At 32.7% G+C, this 18303-nt stretch overlaps 2 protein-coding genes across 2 annotated transcripts in view; one reads left to right on the top strand and one right to left on the bottom strand.

Moving 5' to 3' along the window:
- stol (voltage-dependent calcium channel subunit stolid) overlaps positions 1-18303 on the top strand; it is a 286854-nt gene that overhangs the window by 157677 nt on the left and 110874 nt on the right. The window lies entirely within an intron of this gene.
- LOC142225506 (small ribosomal subunit protein uS17-like) lies at positions 6535-7093 on the bottom strand. Its single transcript, XM_075295292.1, has one exon. The coding sequence runs from the start codon at positions 7072-7074 to the stop codon at positions 6604-6606; it is 471 nt and encodes a 156-aa protein (XP_075151407.1). The 5' UTR covers positions 7075-7093; the 3' UTR covers positions 6535-6603.

Below are 18303 nucleotides of genomic sequence, written 5' to 3'. Positions count from 1 at the left end.
ACTTTAAATGCACTTAAAATGTATCGTATTTAGAAATACAAATAAATATGAATTTTCCCTCCTTTTCTACCGTCTTTGGTAGAAAAGGAAGATGTGAATTGGGCATATTGTTATTCTTTTTCTCGAGAAACCAGAGATTAGCCCCATACATGTTCGATGAGAAGTTGCAACTTTTTTTCGGTTTCTCTTTTCATTTTGCATTCGTAGCAAAAACTAATTAACTTATTTTAGCAATTTTTTTAACTTTTAAAATAACAAAAACACTTCATGAAACATTTAATTAATAATTTAGTGCAATCGACAGAGAAATTTGCGGGAACTTTTGAGAAAATAGTAAAATAAAAATTGTCTGCATCAAACCAGTAAGTTCGAAGCGCCTTTCCTACAAGTATGGGGCTAATCTCTGGTTTCTGACACTACCCTGTAGGAAGACTGGGGTCTAGTGTCTCAAAGTCACCACTTTTGTCGACTATTATGGTGACAAAGTCAACAAATTGTTTACACTTGGTAGACATTTTTGACAGCTGTAAAAAAATAATATGAGCAAAAGAAATTTAAAAAGACTAGTGAAACAACAATCGTATATAAATATCGGAAAAAACTTCGGAGAGGACAGTGAGCCTGTGCAGAGTTCGGAGGACATTTTATTGCGTCTTTGATGGATAGGACGAACAGAAATTAGAATTTTCGAGTTAAAATAGTGGTTAATCGAAACAGCATCAACCAGAAATTTGCCAGAGGAACTACTGGTTAATTTAAAGAAGGAAAACCTAGATATTTGCGGGTATGATAGGTAAAATCTGTTTAAGCAACGTATTATATTATATATTATTAATTTTTCTATTTTCAGTCGTTATTTCTAGTTGTGCAGAATTATCAGATAAATGTCACAAAATAAGAAAGCTGGAAGCGATGACAACGAGACAACTTGATCTATTTATTGAACTAGCTATAGGACCCATGTGTGATTTGCAAATACACAACATAAAAAATATAAATTAAATCAAAAAAGTAAAATTACTTTTACAAAAAAAAAAAAATCCAAAAGTGTTGACTAAAGTAACGATAAAGTACTACTGACTCCTTAGTTCCAATGGTTATCATTAACTTTAGGATTCGATGGAAAAATATTTGTATATTCTTTTGTAGGAGTTTTTGAATTTCTTCGAAAATTTCAAACTTTTATATCATAAAGTTTTTTTATTACACAATTTTTATTTTTGCAATAAAAAAAATAATATTTGATCCAAAAACTCAGTCCATTTCGTTTATATCAAGCACTGTTCTTTTCTGACTGTAAATCTTTAATAACCCACATTTCGAAGTTTCATTGTAAAAATGTAATATAAAATAGTAATATGTAATGTCGAACATCTTTACGGAATTTTTGGTATATGGGGTAGAGGTGTGCTCGTGACACGAAATTGTTGTGATTCACGAAAATTTTCGGGACTCACGCTGAGGGCGACGGCGTGAGTGTGATTAATGAAACCCAAATAATATCTTCGTGAGCATGTGTGAGTAACGAATTTCGGAAAAATACGCTCACGAAAATAATCCCGCTGACGAACATAAAATGCTTAGGAGTTGAATTGATTTATAATTTTAGTGACATCCTAGGTGTTAAGAGTTCTCGATTTTAATCATACTCATGTTTTCAGTCAGGTTCTATAGGTAAATTACTCATAAAATTATTCGTGAGTCACGAGATTTTTCGTGAGTCACGACATTTAAAAGATTTTCGTGCGTGAGTGTGAGTACAAATTTTCTTTTCGTGAGCGTGCGTGAGTGTGCGTGAATAAGATTTCTCAGTCGTGAATGTGCGTGAAACTGAGCAAAATATTACTCACGTGCACACCTCTAATATGGGGGCGCCGCAAACTATGCTATATAAATATAACTTATAACAATAATTGTCTATAGATGACAATAACACTATCCATTGGATAGTGTGTTGGCTTACAAACTGTGTGATCCGCTGTTCGAATCCCCGTCCGGCAAAAGGTAAAATGTAAAAATTATAAAATTGAATAATTTCTTCTACCGTGTTTGTATTACAGAAAAAGGTGCTAAGAACTAAACAACCTCGTGCAAGTAAGAAAGATGTGAGGGAATATACAATTAGGCAGAAAAAAAATTGAGTACAATCTTCTTTGGGAGAAAATTCATATAAAACAAACATAATAATGTTTCGCCAATATCCAATAATAATGTTTCGGAAATATCCAAGAACATATAGTTTTTGTGAAGACAACTTTATTGAATTAGTATGGAAAAATACAAAATGTTTAGAACTTAGACTACCCAAACATATATATTGGAAGAAATCAAATATAAAAATTTTTGGGCAATACCCAAAAACTTACATGCTTGAAGCAAAATGTGTTTGGTAGTATATGTTACAGAAGCGATCTTTGTTGGGTATAAGAATAAACGACTTCATTGAAATGTTTATCGATTTTTGGATGAAGAAAAAAGCTTTGTACCAGAGAAATGTATCTTCTATGCTAAGAAAAATTCGCATTCGTATTTTAAGGACAAGAAGTCGTTGACCTCACGACAATATTCTTTTTAGTGTAGTATAGAATGGATTTGAAATTGCCTGATTTTATTGTTGTAAATTTTATTGCAAATTACAAATTCATACCAGAAAAGTGTCAACACTAATCCCATAACAGAAACGCAACTAATATGGAACTTAAAGGTTGAATTACACACCATGCGTCAATCCGTGCGTTGATGGAAGGGTTGATTTTTTTCTGTTTGCGGCATACTATTCGAGTTTTTGATTTCAAAGAGAAATTTCAACTCTTCAATCATCGGACGCATTGTACGCATTGAACGCATGGTATGTAATTCTACCTTAAGCAAGAAGCGTAGAGGAAATCATTGGCCCACAAATATCAGATGTTCGTTCAATTTACAATCGACAAGTGTAGACCATATGCTGCATATGACAATGATGCCGAGCTACTTCCACTGTATTTGATGATGCTCTTAATGGGAAATTTTTGTGACGGTCTATGTTTTTCTCTCATGTCAGGGTAATGTAACCATTGAGTATCCGCTTTCCCTCCAGTAGAACTACACTAAGTCATCATTTCGACGTCATATTCTAATCACAGTGTAGTGTTCCTCCTTGGTTATGGGTTTGTGTGTTTATGAGAGTGATTGGCTAAATGCTTTTGACAATAAAAGAAAACTTAACAAATGTACGCTCAATGAATGTCCTTGCTGGTGCATAGGCGCTCTAAAAAATTGCTTCTGTAACATATACCCCAAACACATTTTGCTTCAAGCATATATATTTTCAGGATTGGTCCAAAAAAATATTGTTTGTATTGTTCAAACATATTATGTTTCAGGGCATACACTGGTAAACAAAAAAATTTAATGAAATTTTCTTTGTGTGGATATATTTTTAAGGCACCGATTGGTTACTTCCATTATTTTACTTGCATCATACTCTGTAGGTCTCTCTCTCTCTCTAAACACATATATGTTTATAGGCTATTTCTAAATTAATATATGTTTGCATCTAAGCATATTATATTTACAAATATGTTATGCCCCAAACATAATATGTTCTAACATATTAACATATATGTCCCAAACATTTTATGCTAGTTTATGAACATTATATGCTTGCACCTAAGAATATTGTGTTAAAAAATTTGAGTTCCACACATATAATTTTTATATCCAAACATATGAAAAACAGTCTTTTTCGTCCGTGCACATTGAGTGTTTTGGATGTTAACTTTAAAAAATTCTGTTATATTTTTCAAAATAAATATTTTATAATTTTTCATGATTTTCAATGCATTCTATCTCTTGTCTAAAACGCATGACCTCAAATATTTCCAAAACTTCCAAAATTTCCAATAATGGATTTAGCATTTTTATCCGAAAAAATTTAAATAATTTATACCATTTTTTTTAACGTATTTGGAACAAAAAAGTGAAAATTACCCATAAACAAAATTAAAAAAAAATCGTGTTATAAAAAATAAAAATGTTAAATGTATAGTTAAAATAAAGAACATCTTTGGGAGGATATTTTTGGAAGTGTTTTTAAATGTGGGGCCTTTAGAACTTTTTCGAATATGGGTCAAGTATGCCTGTAAATCTAATATGGCTTTGAATCATTCATAAGAGGCGATAATAACAGGTTGGCTGATAAGTCCCCGGTCTAACAAAGAAAAACACATTTTTTTGTCAAAATTAGTTTTTATTATTCAACATAGTTCCCTTCAAGAGCGATACAACGTTTATAACGACCTTCCAATTTTTTGATACCATTTTGGTAGTACTCCTTCGGTTTTGCCTCAAAATAAGCCTCAGTTTCGGCGATCACCTCTTCATTGCAGCCAAATTTTTTCGCTGCGAGCATCCTTTTGAGGTCTGAGAACAAGAAACAGTCGCTGGGGAGAATACGGTGGGTGGGGAAACAATTCGAAGCCCAATTCATGAATTTTTGCCATCGTTCTCAATGACTTGTGGCACGGTGCGTTTTCTTGGTGGAACAATACTTTTTTCTTCTTCATATGGGACCGTTTTGCCGCGATTTCGACCTTCAAACGCTTCAATAACACTATATAATAGTCACTGTTGATGGTTTTTCCCTTCTCATGATAATCGATAAAAATTATTCCATGCGCATCCCAAAAAAACAGAGGCCATTACTTTGCCAGCGGACTTTTGAGTCTTTCCACGCTTCGGAGACGGTTTACCGGTCGCTGTCCACTCAGCCGACTGTCGATTGGACTCAGGAGTGTAGTGATGGAGCCATGTTTCATCCATTGTCACATATCGACGGAAAAACTCGGGTGTATTACGAGTTAACAACTGCAAACACCGCTCAGAATAATCAACACGTTGTTGTGTTTGGTCAAATGTGAACTCGCGCGGCACCCATTTTGCACAGAGCTTCCGCATATCCAAATATTGATGAATTATATGACCAACACGTTCCTTTGATATCTTTAAGGCCTCTGCTATCTCGATCAACTTCATTTTACGGTCATTCAAAATCATTTTGTGGATTTTTTTGATGTTTTCGTCGGTAACCACCTCTTTCGGGCGTCCACTGCGTTCACAGTCCTCCGTGCTCATTTCACCACGCTTGAATTTTTCATACCAATCAATTATTGTTGATTTCCCTGGGGCAGAGTCCAGAAAGTCATTATCAAGCCAAGTTTTTGCTTCTACCGTATTTTTCCCCTTCAGAAAACAGTATTTTATCAAAACACGAAATTCCTATTTTTCCATTTTTTTCACAATAACAAAAGTTGCTTCAAAAAAAAAAAAAAAACGCTCTATCTCACAAACTAATTGACTTACAGACGTCAAATGTTGACTCGAATCATTTGAAGGTTGGTATTATATAAAAATAATATGCATTTAATACTAGCGACCCCATCTATGTGTCAGACCCGGGACTTATCAGCCAACCTTACATCGCCAAAAACATATTTGTATTTTGGTCGAAACTGGGATAGAACTCAGTATCCTTTGCACGCAAAACGAACATGCAAAGCTCCCAAAAATTCAGTTTAAACGAAATGCTACCAAATTTTCAATTTGGTGGATTAGTCGTGAATAGTGGAATTGGAATTGAAGTAAATATCCGATCATGGGTGTTAAGTTCCTTTCATAAGTTAACAAGTGAATTGAATTCCTAGAGATTGGGTTTAGTTTATTTTATGGTATTAACATTGCTGCCAATTATCATAGAATGTGTTAAGGATAGTTTGAATATGACCTAATTTTGTAGTAGACACTGATTAACAACATTTTATTTTATGCAGTTTAGATGGAAAAAATTTGCTTTACATTTCATATTTTCTTACATGCGTTGTTCCTATTATTTTCTAGACTAGTTTTTCAATGGACATTTAGAGCGAATTTATGTAAAATATTTCAAAGTTATTGAACATGTTAGTGTCATCAGCAGTATTAACATTGGAGTTCCATCGTCATCCTTTATATTTAGTTACATGACTTTGCAATGAAGTCGGCAGAAGCAATCGCATGACTTAATGAATGAACTTTGCCTGTCGTATAAATCGCGGAAAATGGAATTCTCAAAAATCTGACACAAATTTTAAAAATCACTGCAAGAGTATAAAATTCTCATCCACACTCAACCATCGTCATAAAGTTTTGGTACAAGGAAGCCCATAGCATTGTAATGAGTGTAGAATTCTACATTTATCCTTTCATACACTCATTCAGTGGTGTTAAAAAAAGAATTGGGATGTGAAAAGTCTTTCGTATTGATGAACATGAACATGAGCACAATCCAGAGATGATAGAGACTGACGCCTAAAAGGAACAAAGTTGAATGAGAAAACGTACTTTTCAAGCATTATGTATATTCAAAAGAATATTATTTATTGGTTTTGGAACATTCCTTCTAAGGTATATTGGGTTTTAAAAAAGTCTTTTAGTTTTTGTGTCCTTTAATCCATCGACGCCCAAAATGAAACTGCCGGACAAAAATTGATTGCATGGGTATTTATGAATTCAGTAATTTAATCAAAGTTTAGTTTGAACATCAAACTACTTCGCTAAAAACCATCAATCTCCATTAGAAAAAAATTAGAACTTCTTGAAGTTTTTCTTGGAACCTTGACCCTTGCTGACTTTCAATACGTTGAAACGAACAGTCTTGGACATGGGACGGCATTCACCAATGGTAACAATATCGCCGATTTCAACATCTCTAAAGCAGGGGGAACAATGTACGCTCATGTTTCTGTGACGTTTTTCAAAACGGCTGTATTTGCGTACAAAGTGTAAGTAATCACGACGGATAACAATAGTACGTTGCATTTTGGTTTTACGTACGGCACGAGTTAAGATACGGCCACGAATTCTTACATTACCGGTGAAGGGGCATTTCTTGTCAATGTAGTTACCATCAATGGCCTCACGAGGAGTTTTGAAACCCAAACCGATATCACGGTGGCGACGTAAGACCTTCTTTTTGGCAATGCCTGGCTTAACCTTTCTGTTTAGGTTAATGCCGAATTGTTTTTGGAAGGCTTTCTCGGTTTGCTGATCAGCCATATTGATGTAAAAGGAAATGACTAAATGAAAAACATCAGTAAAATTTTAAACTTGTTTTATTACAATAAACTTTACAGTTTTATATACACCCAATCGAAATATTATATGCTAACAATTATAGATTTTAGATCAGTTGTTACACATTAAACTATTGGAAGTATTTTACGAAAGTTATCCGAATCAATAACGCTAATAGAACGCAATGAATATGACACTTGTTTATCACATACTACACCCAGAGAAGGAATATGATCACCTCAAACATGTTTTAAGAGCAAAATGTTATTTTTGGGTGGTGACCATGTAACATGGTTTTCGCAACCATGTTATTTTCTCGGAAATCATGTATCCGACTTCGGCAAGCAGGTTATATTTGATAAGAAAATAACATTTTAGTGACAAACATGTTACATGGTCACCATACAAAAATAATATTTTGCTCTTGAAACATGTTTGAGGTGATCATATTCCTTCTCTGCGTGTACCATTTGTCTTTGTTTATCAGATGCAGTAAAAAGATGTTATTCGTGTATTTACAATTACAAAAATAGTGGGTAGCTTATAGTTGTTTGACTTTAAACAGGAGAGCGGCAATGAGTTAATTTGTAACAACTCGAAAGAATTTGGTTCTACAAAGAAATTGAATATATTGTAATTTTTAAATTCTACTTCTTTCTGATGCTCCTCTCAATTTATTTTATTAAATGTCTTTAATGCTGACCACTGTTGATTACCTAGACTAGAAATGTTGTCTTTTAAGTAGAAGATAACTATATAGTAGAAGACAACAATATAGTTTTGTGATTTGTTTTTTTTTTATTTTTTTACAATTTTGATTAATTAAACTAATTAAATTATCAAAATCCACTATATTGCCTTTTACAGGTGTGGTTTTAGGATTAAAACCTAACGATGTGGTTATTTTCATTATACAATGAAAAAAGATATTGACATAATATGAAAGATTTTGAAACCTAAATTTAAGGATATGCAATTTACACAATATAAATACAAAGAAATTTTAATTAAAATAAAGTTGATAAATTATGACAAATTTCACTCAAAGCTAAGAAAGGCATTTTTGATTTAAAGAAACATTTTTTGAAATTAACTGAGATATTGAATCTGCGTATTTAAGCTTAAAAGGCTTCAAAAATAGGTCTGTACTTATTCTGAGTTTTTGGCATCGGTGGTTTAATTTTTTTCGAAATTAAGAAAACATTGTTTTGCTTTGAAATATCTGTATTACAGTTCGGATTTTTAAACTAACATTTATTTGTACATGTATAACTTTGTAAATATATCGCAGAAAGAGAACGAAAATTCGATAAATGAGATATGTATTCTTATATTATATGTATAGAGCATAGATTTAAAACTAGATAGCTCCCTAAAATATTTCTTTATTTTAATGAGGCAACATCTTTGGCTCGGTATAAATGCCAAACCCGTTAAGTGAAAAATGTTGGAATTCAAGTAAACTTTGTTTTCAGTGTTCAGAAATATGGGTGTACATGCATGGGTTCCTTAGGGGTTTTAAACCTCTTTATTTTGCCCAAAAGCGATGAAATCTGTATTGACCCATTTGTAATGTAATTGTTTTAGTAAAATTAAAGCAATGCAAATATATCGTTCCGTACACTGAAAAAATATTGTCGTGAGACCAAAGATATCATGTCCTTAAAATACGAATGCGTGTTTTGCTTAGCGTAGAAGACGCATTTCTTTGATATAAGGGTTTTTTCCTTGCTCGAAAGACGATGAACTTTTCTATAAAGTGTTTTTTTCTTTATAATTAAGTGATTCAAATTGAAAATGGGTATCTTAAAATGAAAGAAAATTTTGTTTGACTAAGGTGAACTTGTCTTTAATAATTATGAAAAATTCTTCAAAATTAAAGAAATTGTCTTTAAATTTGTTGTCTTTTTGCATCTTGATAACATAGCAAAAAAGCGTTTAAAAATAGGAGATGTTTTTCAACACGTTATTTTAAAGACGATTTTTACTTGAGATGTAGCAAAATTTCTACTCGAAACTGAATTTGAAAATTTAAGTTGTCGTTAACACGCTTTTAAAGGATTTTAATTGCACATGAAGAAAAAAAAACAGAAAAAACGAATAAATTATAATTTGCTGCCTAGAATCAAGTACGGAAAACTTTAATTTTAAAGATAATTCTGCCTTAAAAGTATCCTCTCCGCTTCCTTGGCTCGTAATCTATACCAAAATCATAGGTGTAAAGACAAAATCTTTGGAACTGGCCATGCTTTTTTTCAGTGTAATATTTTCCATAATTTGAATATTTGGGACTATTGACATATTTTTGGTACATTTACATAATGCTTTTAGTTCAATAGAAAATTTGTTAGGCTCATCTCTAATGAACATATAATTCTCCGTTGGCGGAGATATGATGGAGACACGCATCTAAAAAACATTTTAGTCGATCTGACATAAAATGTCACTTGTCACAATTAATTACGTATAATTAAAAATCACTGAGAATAAAAGCACTGCTCAGAAAATCCAGCAAGCAGGCAACAACAACGTCATTAGCGCAAACCAAACAAAAAAATAATTTTTATGCTTTTCGCAAATGACAGTTGTTTTTCGTTTTTTTTTTGTTTTGTTTTTTGTTTTCTCTGCGTTTGTTTGAAAGCTCGGGCAAGGATGGAGCAAAAAGTTTTAAGTCAATTAGGTATACCTCTTCTGTTCTATGTGGATGAGCGCATACACATATATGGATATACATATGAGAGGATGTGTACAGCAAATTAAGTTCAACCCAATTGCTGCTATTTATGTATGCTTATTTAGTCACACACACGCGTACATACACATAAAATATACATACTCTTAAGAATTGAACGTTCTACCTGCAAAAATTAGGTCTCTTTCAAATTTTATACTATGAGAGGATTCTCGACATTTCTGTCATTTAATACTTTTACTACGAATACCATATAGGAACACAATTTTAATTAACCCTCCTGTATGTGATAACACCGGAAGCGATACCAGCATGATGAGGTCCCGTGGGACCCACAGGAGACGATGAGTCTGGAACATGTATAGAAATATAAAATCGTAGATCGACCACGATTTCTATGAAGTTCAAATAACTTTTTTTGCATTTGTTGTTTCAATATAGTGGATATATCCACGTAAGACATAAAATTATGTACTACCAAGGAAACTTCAAAAATGACAAATTCTTCTAAATAACGGTATTTTCTGAAAAGATGTTAATGTTATTAATTGTTCCGAACACAAAAATCGCAATTTCTTTTCGCTACGTTTTAAACTGTGCTAAAACCACTAATGCAGTTAGTGGTAGGTCCCATTGACCCTCATCACGCAGAAGCGCCCTAAACATTTTCAAATACCTATAAAAATCGATTTATCGATTCAATCACATAAAATTTTAAAGTTTTCAACTTAAAACAATTTGATACAAGAAGCCATAAACCATCACGCTGCAAACCATAAAGTTATGTATGCGTAACAAATCCTTTCAATTCATTTTTATAATAAATTGATCTAGGGTTTTATCAAAAACCCCCCAAAAATTTAACTTCCTAAATGGTTTAACTTACAAAATGGGTTCCCAAATTTCGCGAAAAAACCCTATAGTGAAACATTTAAAAAATTCAATTTAATAAAACGTTAATTTAATAAAAATATATAATGATATGTATATCAATTAAAAAAGCAGGTACAACAAAACAATTTAATGTACACATTTTTCAAATCCAATTAATTTAAATAAATCGGTTTATAAAGTAAGGAAAATAAACGAAATTGGGTAAGTATATACATTATTCGCCACAAATAGTCCAACATTTTAAATCGTCTACCGTCCCAGCACTATTTCAGCAAGATTGTAAGGGAGAGAGGCAGTAGCAACTGCTTACAAAACAAGCGAATCAGCGCTGATTTTTGTGGGCGATGATGTTAGAGCAGCTTCTAAATAGCGCTCAGAAGGGATATATAAACTTAAATTTTTTTTAATTATGGTATGAAACAAAACATCACTACCTTTCATGCATCTATTGCAATAACGTAAATGAATGAACTGCATGAATTGCAATAATGTAAATGAATGATCATCAACTAGTTTGATTAGTCGTTTACGTTATTGCCACCGATACATGCAGTGTGGATGCACTGCCTACTTTATTGTATACCATAAAGCGCTACTAAACTCTTACTGCTGAAGTACAAATTGTAGGTGTTGGATTATGAGACCTATAATCGAATGAAAATTTAACTCTTAAAATGTTTTTAGCTGCTAAGTTAAAATAATTTGTTTTTAACTGTGTCAAATATTAAAAATGTCCTTTCAACAGAAGAAAAAGGATAATGAAAATTATCGTAATGCATACTTGCTTATATTTAGGAACTTGGGTTGATTTCCTGCATCTTTTTACTCCAAATTCATGCCAAAATTGTTCAAAATTTGGTTGAGAATGTGGAGAAATTATAAGGTCTAAGATATTTTTTACCCCCAAAAATCCCCCAAATAAATGTTATCCCTAAAATCACCCTAAACGTGAGAAAGCCCCTAAATTTAGGGGAAAACCCCTAACCTGGCAATACTGTTTTGGAACAAAAATTATTTTTTTTTGCAAAAATAAAAAAATTTGTAACAACATGTTTTTGTGATAAATGTTTCTAATTTTCGAAGAAATTAAAAAAAAAAAACTATAACAAAAGTGCTATGTTTTCGATACAGGTTTTCCAAACGTTTTTTCGTTGCGTGTACTTGTTTTGATATAGAGACGATCGTTATTTTTGAAATTGAAAAAGAACATATCAAATTTATATATAGCTCTAACATATATGATTTGCCCCAATGCGTCATATTACTCTTATTTACTAAATAATCTTCTTAAAATTTGACAGTAATCCATTGTATTACTCATTAGCGTAGCTAGATAATTTTCCTAAGGGGGAAGGGGCTATAGCCCCCCTAGCTGGAAATTTATAGACTGATAATATAGGTTCAATTAATGTTTTATTTCATAAAAATGAATAACAATATAGGCATCAAAATAACTCGACAATTAATTTATAATAAAGCAACTAGAAGTAGTTCCACACTTTTCCCAGCAAAAAAGTTGGGAGTTGTTCTAAAGGCACAACTTTAAAAGCACTTCCAAAAATGTTAAGAAGTTAATTATTTTAACAACACAGGATGTTTTTTTACTTAATTTTTTCATATTTTAATTCATAATTTTTTGTTTTCTTTTAAAAAAAAAGTAAGAATAAATAAAATGGTACAAATTATTCAAATTTTGCCACAAAAATGCTAAATTCATTATAAAAATTTTTATAGAATTTTTGAAAATATTCGAGGGAAAACGTTTCAAACAAGCGTTAGAATGCATTAAAAATCATAAAAAAAATATAAAAATTAATTGTTTGGGAAAATATAACAAAATTTTTTAATTCACATTCAAAACACTGAATTCGGATCACACCTTAAGAAGTGATGCAAATTCATTGCAACGGCTGTTGAAACGGTGGACATTCGTTCTATGACAATTTCATATTACATTCATCGCTTCTCCGCCAATTTTGCACCACTTCAGGACCCAAAAAGAACATTTTCACTTCTTTTTTGGCTACGTTTTTTTGCAGCATTATTAAGATATTAATTTATGAAAGAATAGTATCAATTACTATTTTTTTAAATTAAATTGACTAAACCAGACTAAACAAAATAATAAAGGAGCTTTAGTTATTCAACTAAATCAAAAGTTCAACCACAGCTTTATTTTATAAATATCAGATTTCAAACATTGCCATCGGCAACTGCTACCACAACAAAAGTAATTCGATTGTGCATGAATGTCTTTAGCGGAACTTTGTGCGGTTGTATATACTTGTTTGATTTTTAGAAAAATGAAAAAACGTAAATAGGTTTTCAAATTCTGGGGGGGCTAAAATTTTTCTGGGGGGGTCTAAGCCCCCTCCCCAGAGGCCTTCCTACGCTTATGGTATTACTCCATAAATCCGCAACACATCTTGGAAATCGGTCCCGACACAAAATTTCGTTTCGGGTGGATCGAACGCAAATTTGCTGTTGACTATGGTTGGTTGAGAAATTTTGCAATGGACGTTTGGGTTGCCTGTGCTTGGGCGTAAGACGCGAAAGGAATCTGTTCGTGAGTAATACGAGGGCAGTTCGGAAACTTCTTAGCCTAGCGCGGTATAAACAGAAAAAGTTAAGTGTTTTGGAAACTTCCATGTCTGTAATGAACACATGTTAAATTTTGTTCGAACTGGCAAATCCTTCATATAGAAACAGGTGTTCAAAAAAGACGCATCCGCAATTTTTTTTGCAATGGAAAAATTAGAAATGCGTGCTGTCATTAGATATTTATATAAAAAATGTTTATCGAGACAAGAAATTCATAATGATATGGTGAATGTGTTAGGTGAAAGTGCTCCTTCATATGCAACAGTAAAAAATTGGGTTGCTGAATTTAAACGAGGTCATACAAGCACGTAGTGGACGTTCAAAAACAGCAACAACAACAGAAATAGTAGCCAAAGTGCATGATATGGTATTAAATGGTCGACGAATAAAAGTGCGTGAAATTGCTAGTATCATGGGCATCTCAAATGATCGAGTCCATTTAATTTTGCATAAAGAACTACAGATGAAAAAACTTGGGTGCCGCATTTGTTAACAGACGATCAAAAACGCATAAGAATGAACATTTCTCAAGCTTGTTTGGATCGTTTTAAGCGAAATAAAATGGATTTTAAGCGTCGATTCATAATTGTTGATGAGACATGGATCCACCACTATACTCCAGAGACAAAAGAACAATCCAAACAATGGACTGAAGCTGGAGGAAGTGCCCCAAAGAAGGCTAAAACAATTCAATCGGCTGGTAAGGTTATAGCAATGGTTTTTGGGACTTCAAAGGTATTATATTGATTGACTATCTGCAAAAGGGTAAAACAATAAATTCAGAGTACTATTGCAACCTTTTGGATCAATTAAATGTACAAATTCGAGAATAACGTCCTGGCTTACAACACAAAAAAATAATTTTTCATCAAGACAACGCACCAGCGCACAAGAGTGTTTTAACAATGGCTAAAATCAACGAATTAAACTACGAGTTGCTTGACCACCCACCTTATTCTCCTGATTTAGCTACTTGTTCCCAAATCTAAAAAAATTCCTTGCTGGCAAACGTTTTACCTCAAATGAAGGTAGTATTTTGAATACCTTGAAGAAAGCTATTTTAATCAAGGGATAGAATTGCTAGAAAAGTATTATTGAAGTTTCAGGAGATTATATTGAAAATTAAAAATATTTTTGAAAAACTAAATATTATGTTTCATTGATAGGCTAAGAAGTTTCCGAACCGCCCTCGTACATTTCGAACAAATACAAATATAATCACACTCACAAGTTGAACTCGTTCTCAATTTTAGTGCCAATGTTAAGATTTTAATAACACCCTCGATTTTAACTAGGTTCTCATTTTCAAGACTCAATGGTCGCGATAAGTTGCTTGAGTGAGCCGAATCTTCATGAGCCAGGAGATTTTTCGTGAGTCTCGTGAGTCATGACAATTCTGTGCGTTTGTGCCTTCTTTTTATCGTGAATATGCGTGACTAAAAATTTATCAAACACGTACCACATCTTAAAAGAGTTTTTATTGAGTACGTTTATAATCAATACCAACATCATTAAAGTCCAAATATTTGGGGGCTTGTAGTAAGTGCTGGATGCTGTTATGTCATGATAATTTTTCTTCACCCAATCCTGATAATAAGATGAATTAACATTAGTTTGTTTACATTCCTTTGACTCATCAGACGGTACGGAAATCTAGAAAGGTTACACAACAATTTCTAAGGTAGCCAGAGATTATACACTTATTATGAATAGAAATATTTTTTTTTTTCAATTCTGGTCAATTTTTCAAAAATGTTCTCTCATTAAAGTCAATAAAATTATGTGTGATTTCTTTTGTATACAGTAGTGATTTCCTCAATAACTTCACTTTGCGGTCTTTAATGTACAACGTGTATTTTAATTCAAAACAAAAGAGAATTGAAGTTGTTGTTTTCCTTCCAAAGAAGTCGTTTCATCAGATAGCCTGGTTGCATGTCAACATGTTAGCCAAAGTGCTCGATGGATATGGTTTGGCGGTACGAAGAATGAGTTGTTAACACATTTTCCTGTAATAGGTAAAACCAAAGACGGTGGGGAAAAAGAAGCAAAACTCCAAGAAACACAATTTTTCATCGTAAAGTTTTGTTGGGCAATTTTCAACAAGGCATTTGGTTAAGGACGATACGATGATGGCAGTGGTAGAGTTGCCTGTCACTCCATCACGTCGTCATGCTGTACATTGCTGTTTTGTGTCCTTGCAAGGAGGCCATTTAGTAGGCAGTCAAAGCCAAAGTTTTACTCATATTGGTACATCTGTCTGCCTGAGCTCACATACACCCACATATTTAAGTTTGTGTTTCGCTCCAAGGAGGTGTTTTTCGGGGATGTGTGTTTGTGTGTGTGGCAATATTATTTCCTTCGTAGCCAATGATAAATTGTGTTTTCGGCAAAATTTCCATTACTTTGTTTTTGCCATTAAGAAAAGGCAGTACACATTAGAATGTTCTCAACTCATTGCCAATGGCCAATGTTGGTTGCAAGAGCTGGAGTGGATAGGAAAGCATGTGTCCATATATGTAAGCATTGAGATGAAAGCCAGGAAATAAATTTGCCCATAAAACTATTTGTTTTCTTGTAGTAGGGAGCCACCGTGGTGCAATGGTTAGCATGCCCGCCTTGCATACACAAGGTCGTGGGTTCGATTCCTGCTACGACCGAACACCAAAAAGTTTTTCAGCGGTGGATTATCCCCACCTCAGTAATGCTGGTGACATTTCGGAGGGTTTCAAAGCTTCTCTAAGTGGTTTCACTAGAATGTGGAACGCCGTTCGGACTCGGCTATAAAAAGGAGTCCCTTGTCATTGAGTTTAACATGGAATCGGGCAGCACTCAGTGATAAGAGAGAAGTTCACTACTGTGGTATCACAATGGACTGAATAGTCTAAGTGAGCCTGATACATCGGGCTGCCACATAACCTAACCTAACCTAACCTTTCTTGTAGTATTCTCATCGAATTCAAATCAAAAATTGGATTTTCATTCAAAAGAAATTGTAGAGAAATGAATACAAATGAATGTGTGAGCCATTTTCGGATTCAGCATATGCTGAGATATTGCAATTATATAGGTAATAAATATTTTATATAATTTAGCTTTTATAAAGTAATTTTCGCTTCCATTGGTAATCAAATACCAACAATGTGAAATATCTTTACTTCACATAAAATTGAATCGACTTTGACGCTGGAGAGTATTTCCTTGCCAGTTATCAATTAAAGAAGTGACGAAAATCTCAAAATAATTTCTACATGAAGTCGAGTCTGAATTTGGAAATTGAAGTTGTCGTTAACACGCTTTTAAAGGACTTTGATAGCACATGAAGAAAAAAGCTGGAGAAACGAATAAATTAAAATTTGTTTCCTAGAATCAAGAACAAAAAACTCAAATTTAAAAGATAATTTGTCTTCAATTCTTCGCTTCTTTGGTTCGGAATCAATACCACAATCATTAGGGTAAAGACAAAATCTTTGGAACTGGGTATGTTTTTTTCTCAGTTAAAGAATTTAAGACATTACAGTATTTCGAAATATCCATCTCAACACCGAAAAAAAGTGAACTGTTTTATAGGAAGAATGAACTACCTCGCACGAAAATTGAACTAAATTTTACTCCACATTTTGAGATTTCCACAAAGCGTTGTTAAAACCAGGACATTTTAATGCCCTGTTGTACTTATAACTGCAGTTCACGAAATTACATCATCTCATAGAAGAAAAAATTAAAATTAAAAAGTAAAGAAGAAAATCATTGGCGCCAAATCATGACCATTTTAACCATGCAGTAGTTCATTCTTACTATTTTTGGGAATCGTGCGAAAATCTTCTTTTGCTATAGTTCATATTGAACTTATGTGTACGGTCATTGAACTTTTTACTCACGTTTAGTTCATAAAATTTTTGAGACATACTTAAAAAGTAAGATTTCATTAAAGCTGTGGAAAATTTCGATAACAATAATAAAATTTGAGTACAAGCAAATAATTTTTTTCCAATAAAAATAAGTTAAATTTAGCGTAAGTTTAACTACGGAAATTTTTCTGTGAAGAAAATTGTTTGCCAAAGTTACCTTTACTTCTGCTTGATCTCAATGTAAATGAAATTAAAAACTACGTGTAATGCTTGCCTTTTTACATTCAATTCCATTGGTTGAATCACCGATATCCTCCATATATCCAATGAATGTTGGGCAGAAATTTTATTCTTATGCCTAACACGGGTATACAAATGGCAGTGAATAGAGAGTTAACATTATTCACCCTTGTGTCACGTTTTTCTAATTCCGCAAACCAATCGATATTGACTTTTCAATGAGGATATGGATGAATAAACTCTAAAACCAGTAGGACAGTAGGCAAAACAGTTGATTTACAGAGTGCACACCCTAAAAAACGGCTTCTGTAACATATACCCTAAAAACATTTTGCTTCAAGCATATATATTTTCAGAATTGGTCCAAACAAAATATTGTTTGTTTTGTTCAAACATATTATGTTTCACCTTAGGGCATACACTGGTAGTAAAAAATTTTAATGAAATTTGCTTTGTGTTGATAAATTTTTAAGGCGCCAATTGGTTACTTCCATTATTTTACTTGTAGCATACTCTCTAGGTCTCTCTTTCTAAACACATATATGTTTATAGGCTATTTCCAAATTAATATATGTTTGCATCTAAGCATATTATATTTACAAACATTCTATGTCCCAACATAATATGTTCTAACATATTAACATATATGTCCCAAACATGTTATGCTAATTTATGAACATTATATGTGTGCACTTAAAAATATTGTGTTAAAAAATCGAGTTCCAAATATATAATTTTTACACCCAAACATATGAACAAACAGTCTTTTTCGTCCGTGCATGGACTATGTGATAGTACTGCCATCGAATGTGTAATAAGAAATTTTACCGGAAATTAAAGTAAACAAGTTTTTCATCCGATGTATTTTCACTAAATTATAAAAAATAAATTTTTGCGTGCTTTCTAAGCAGGGTTTGACCGAATATGAACAACATT

This window comes from Haematobia irritans, chromosome 2 (assembly GCF_050003625.1).
Source record: "Haematobia irritans isolate KBUSLIRL chromosome 2, ASM5000362v1, whole genome shotgun sequence".
Lineage (NCBI taxonomy): Eukaryota > Metazoa > Arthropoda > Insecta > Diptera > Muscidae > Haematobia > Haematobia irritans.
The sequence above is the reverse complement of the archived record's forward strand: the minus strand, read 5'-3'. Positions and strand labels throughout refer to the sequence as shown.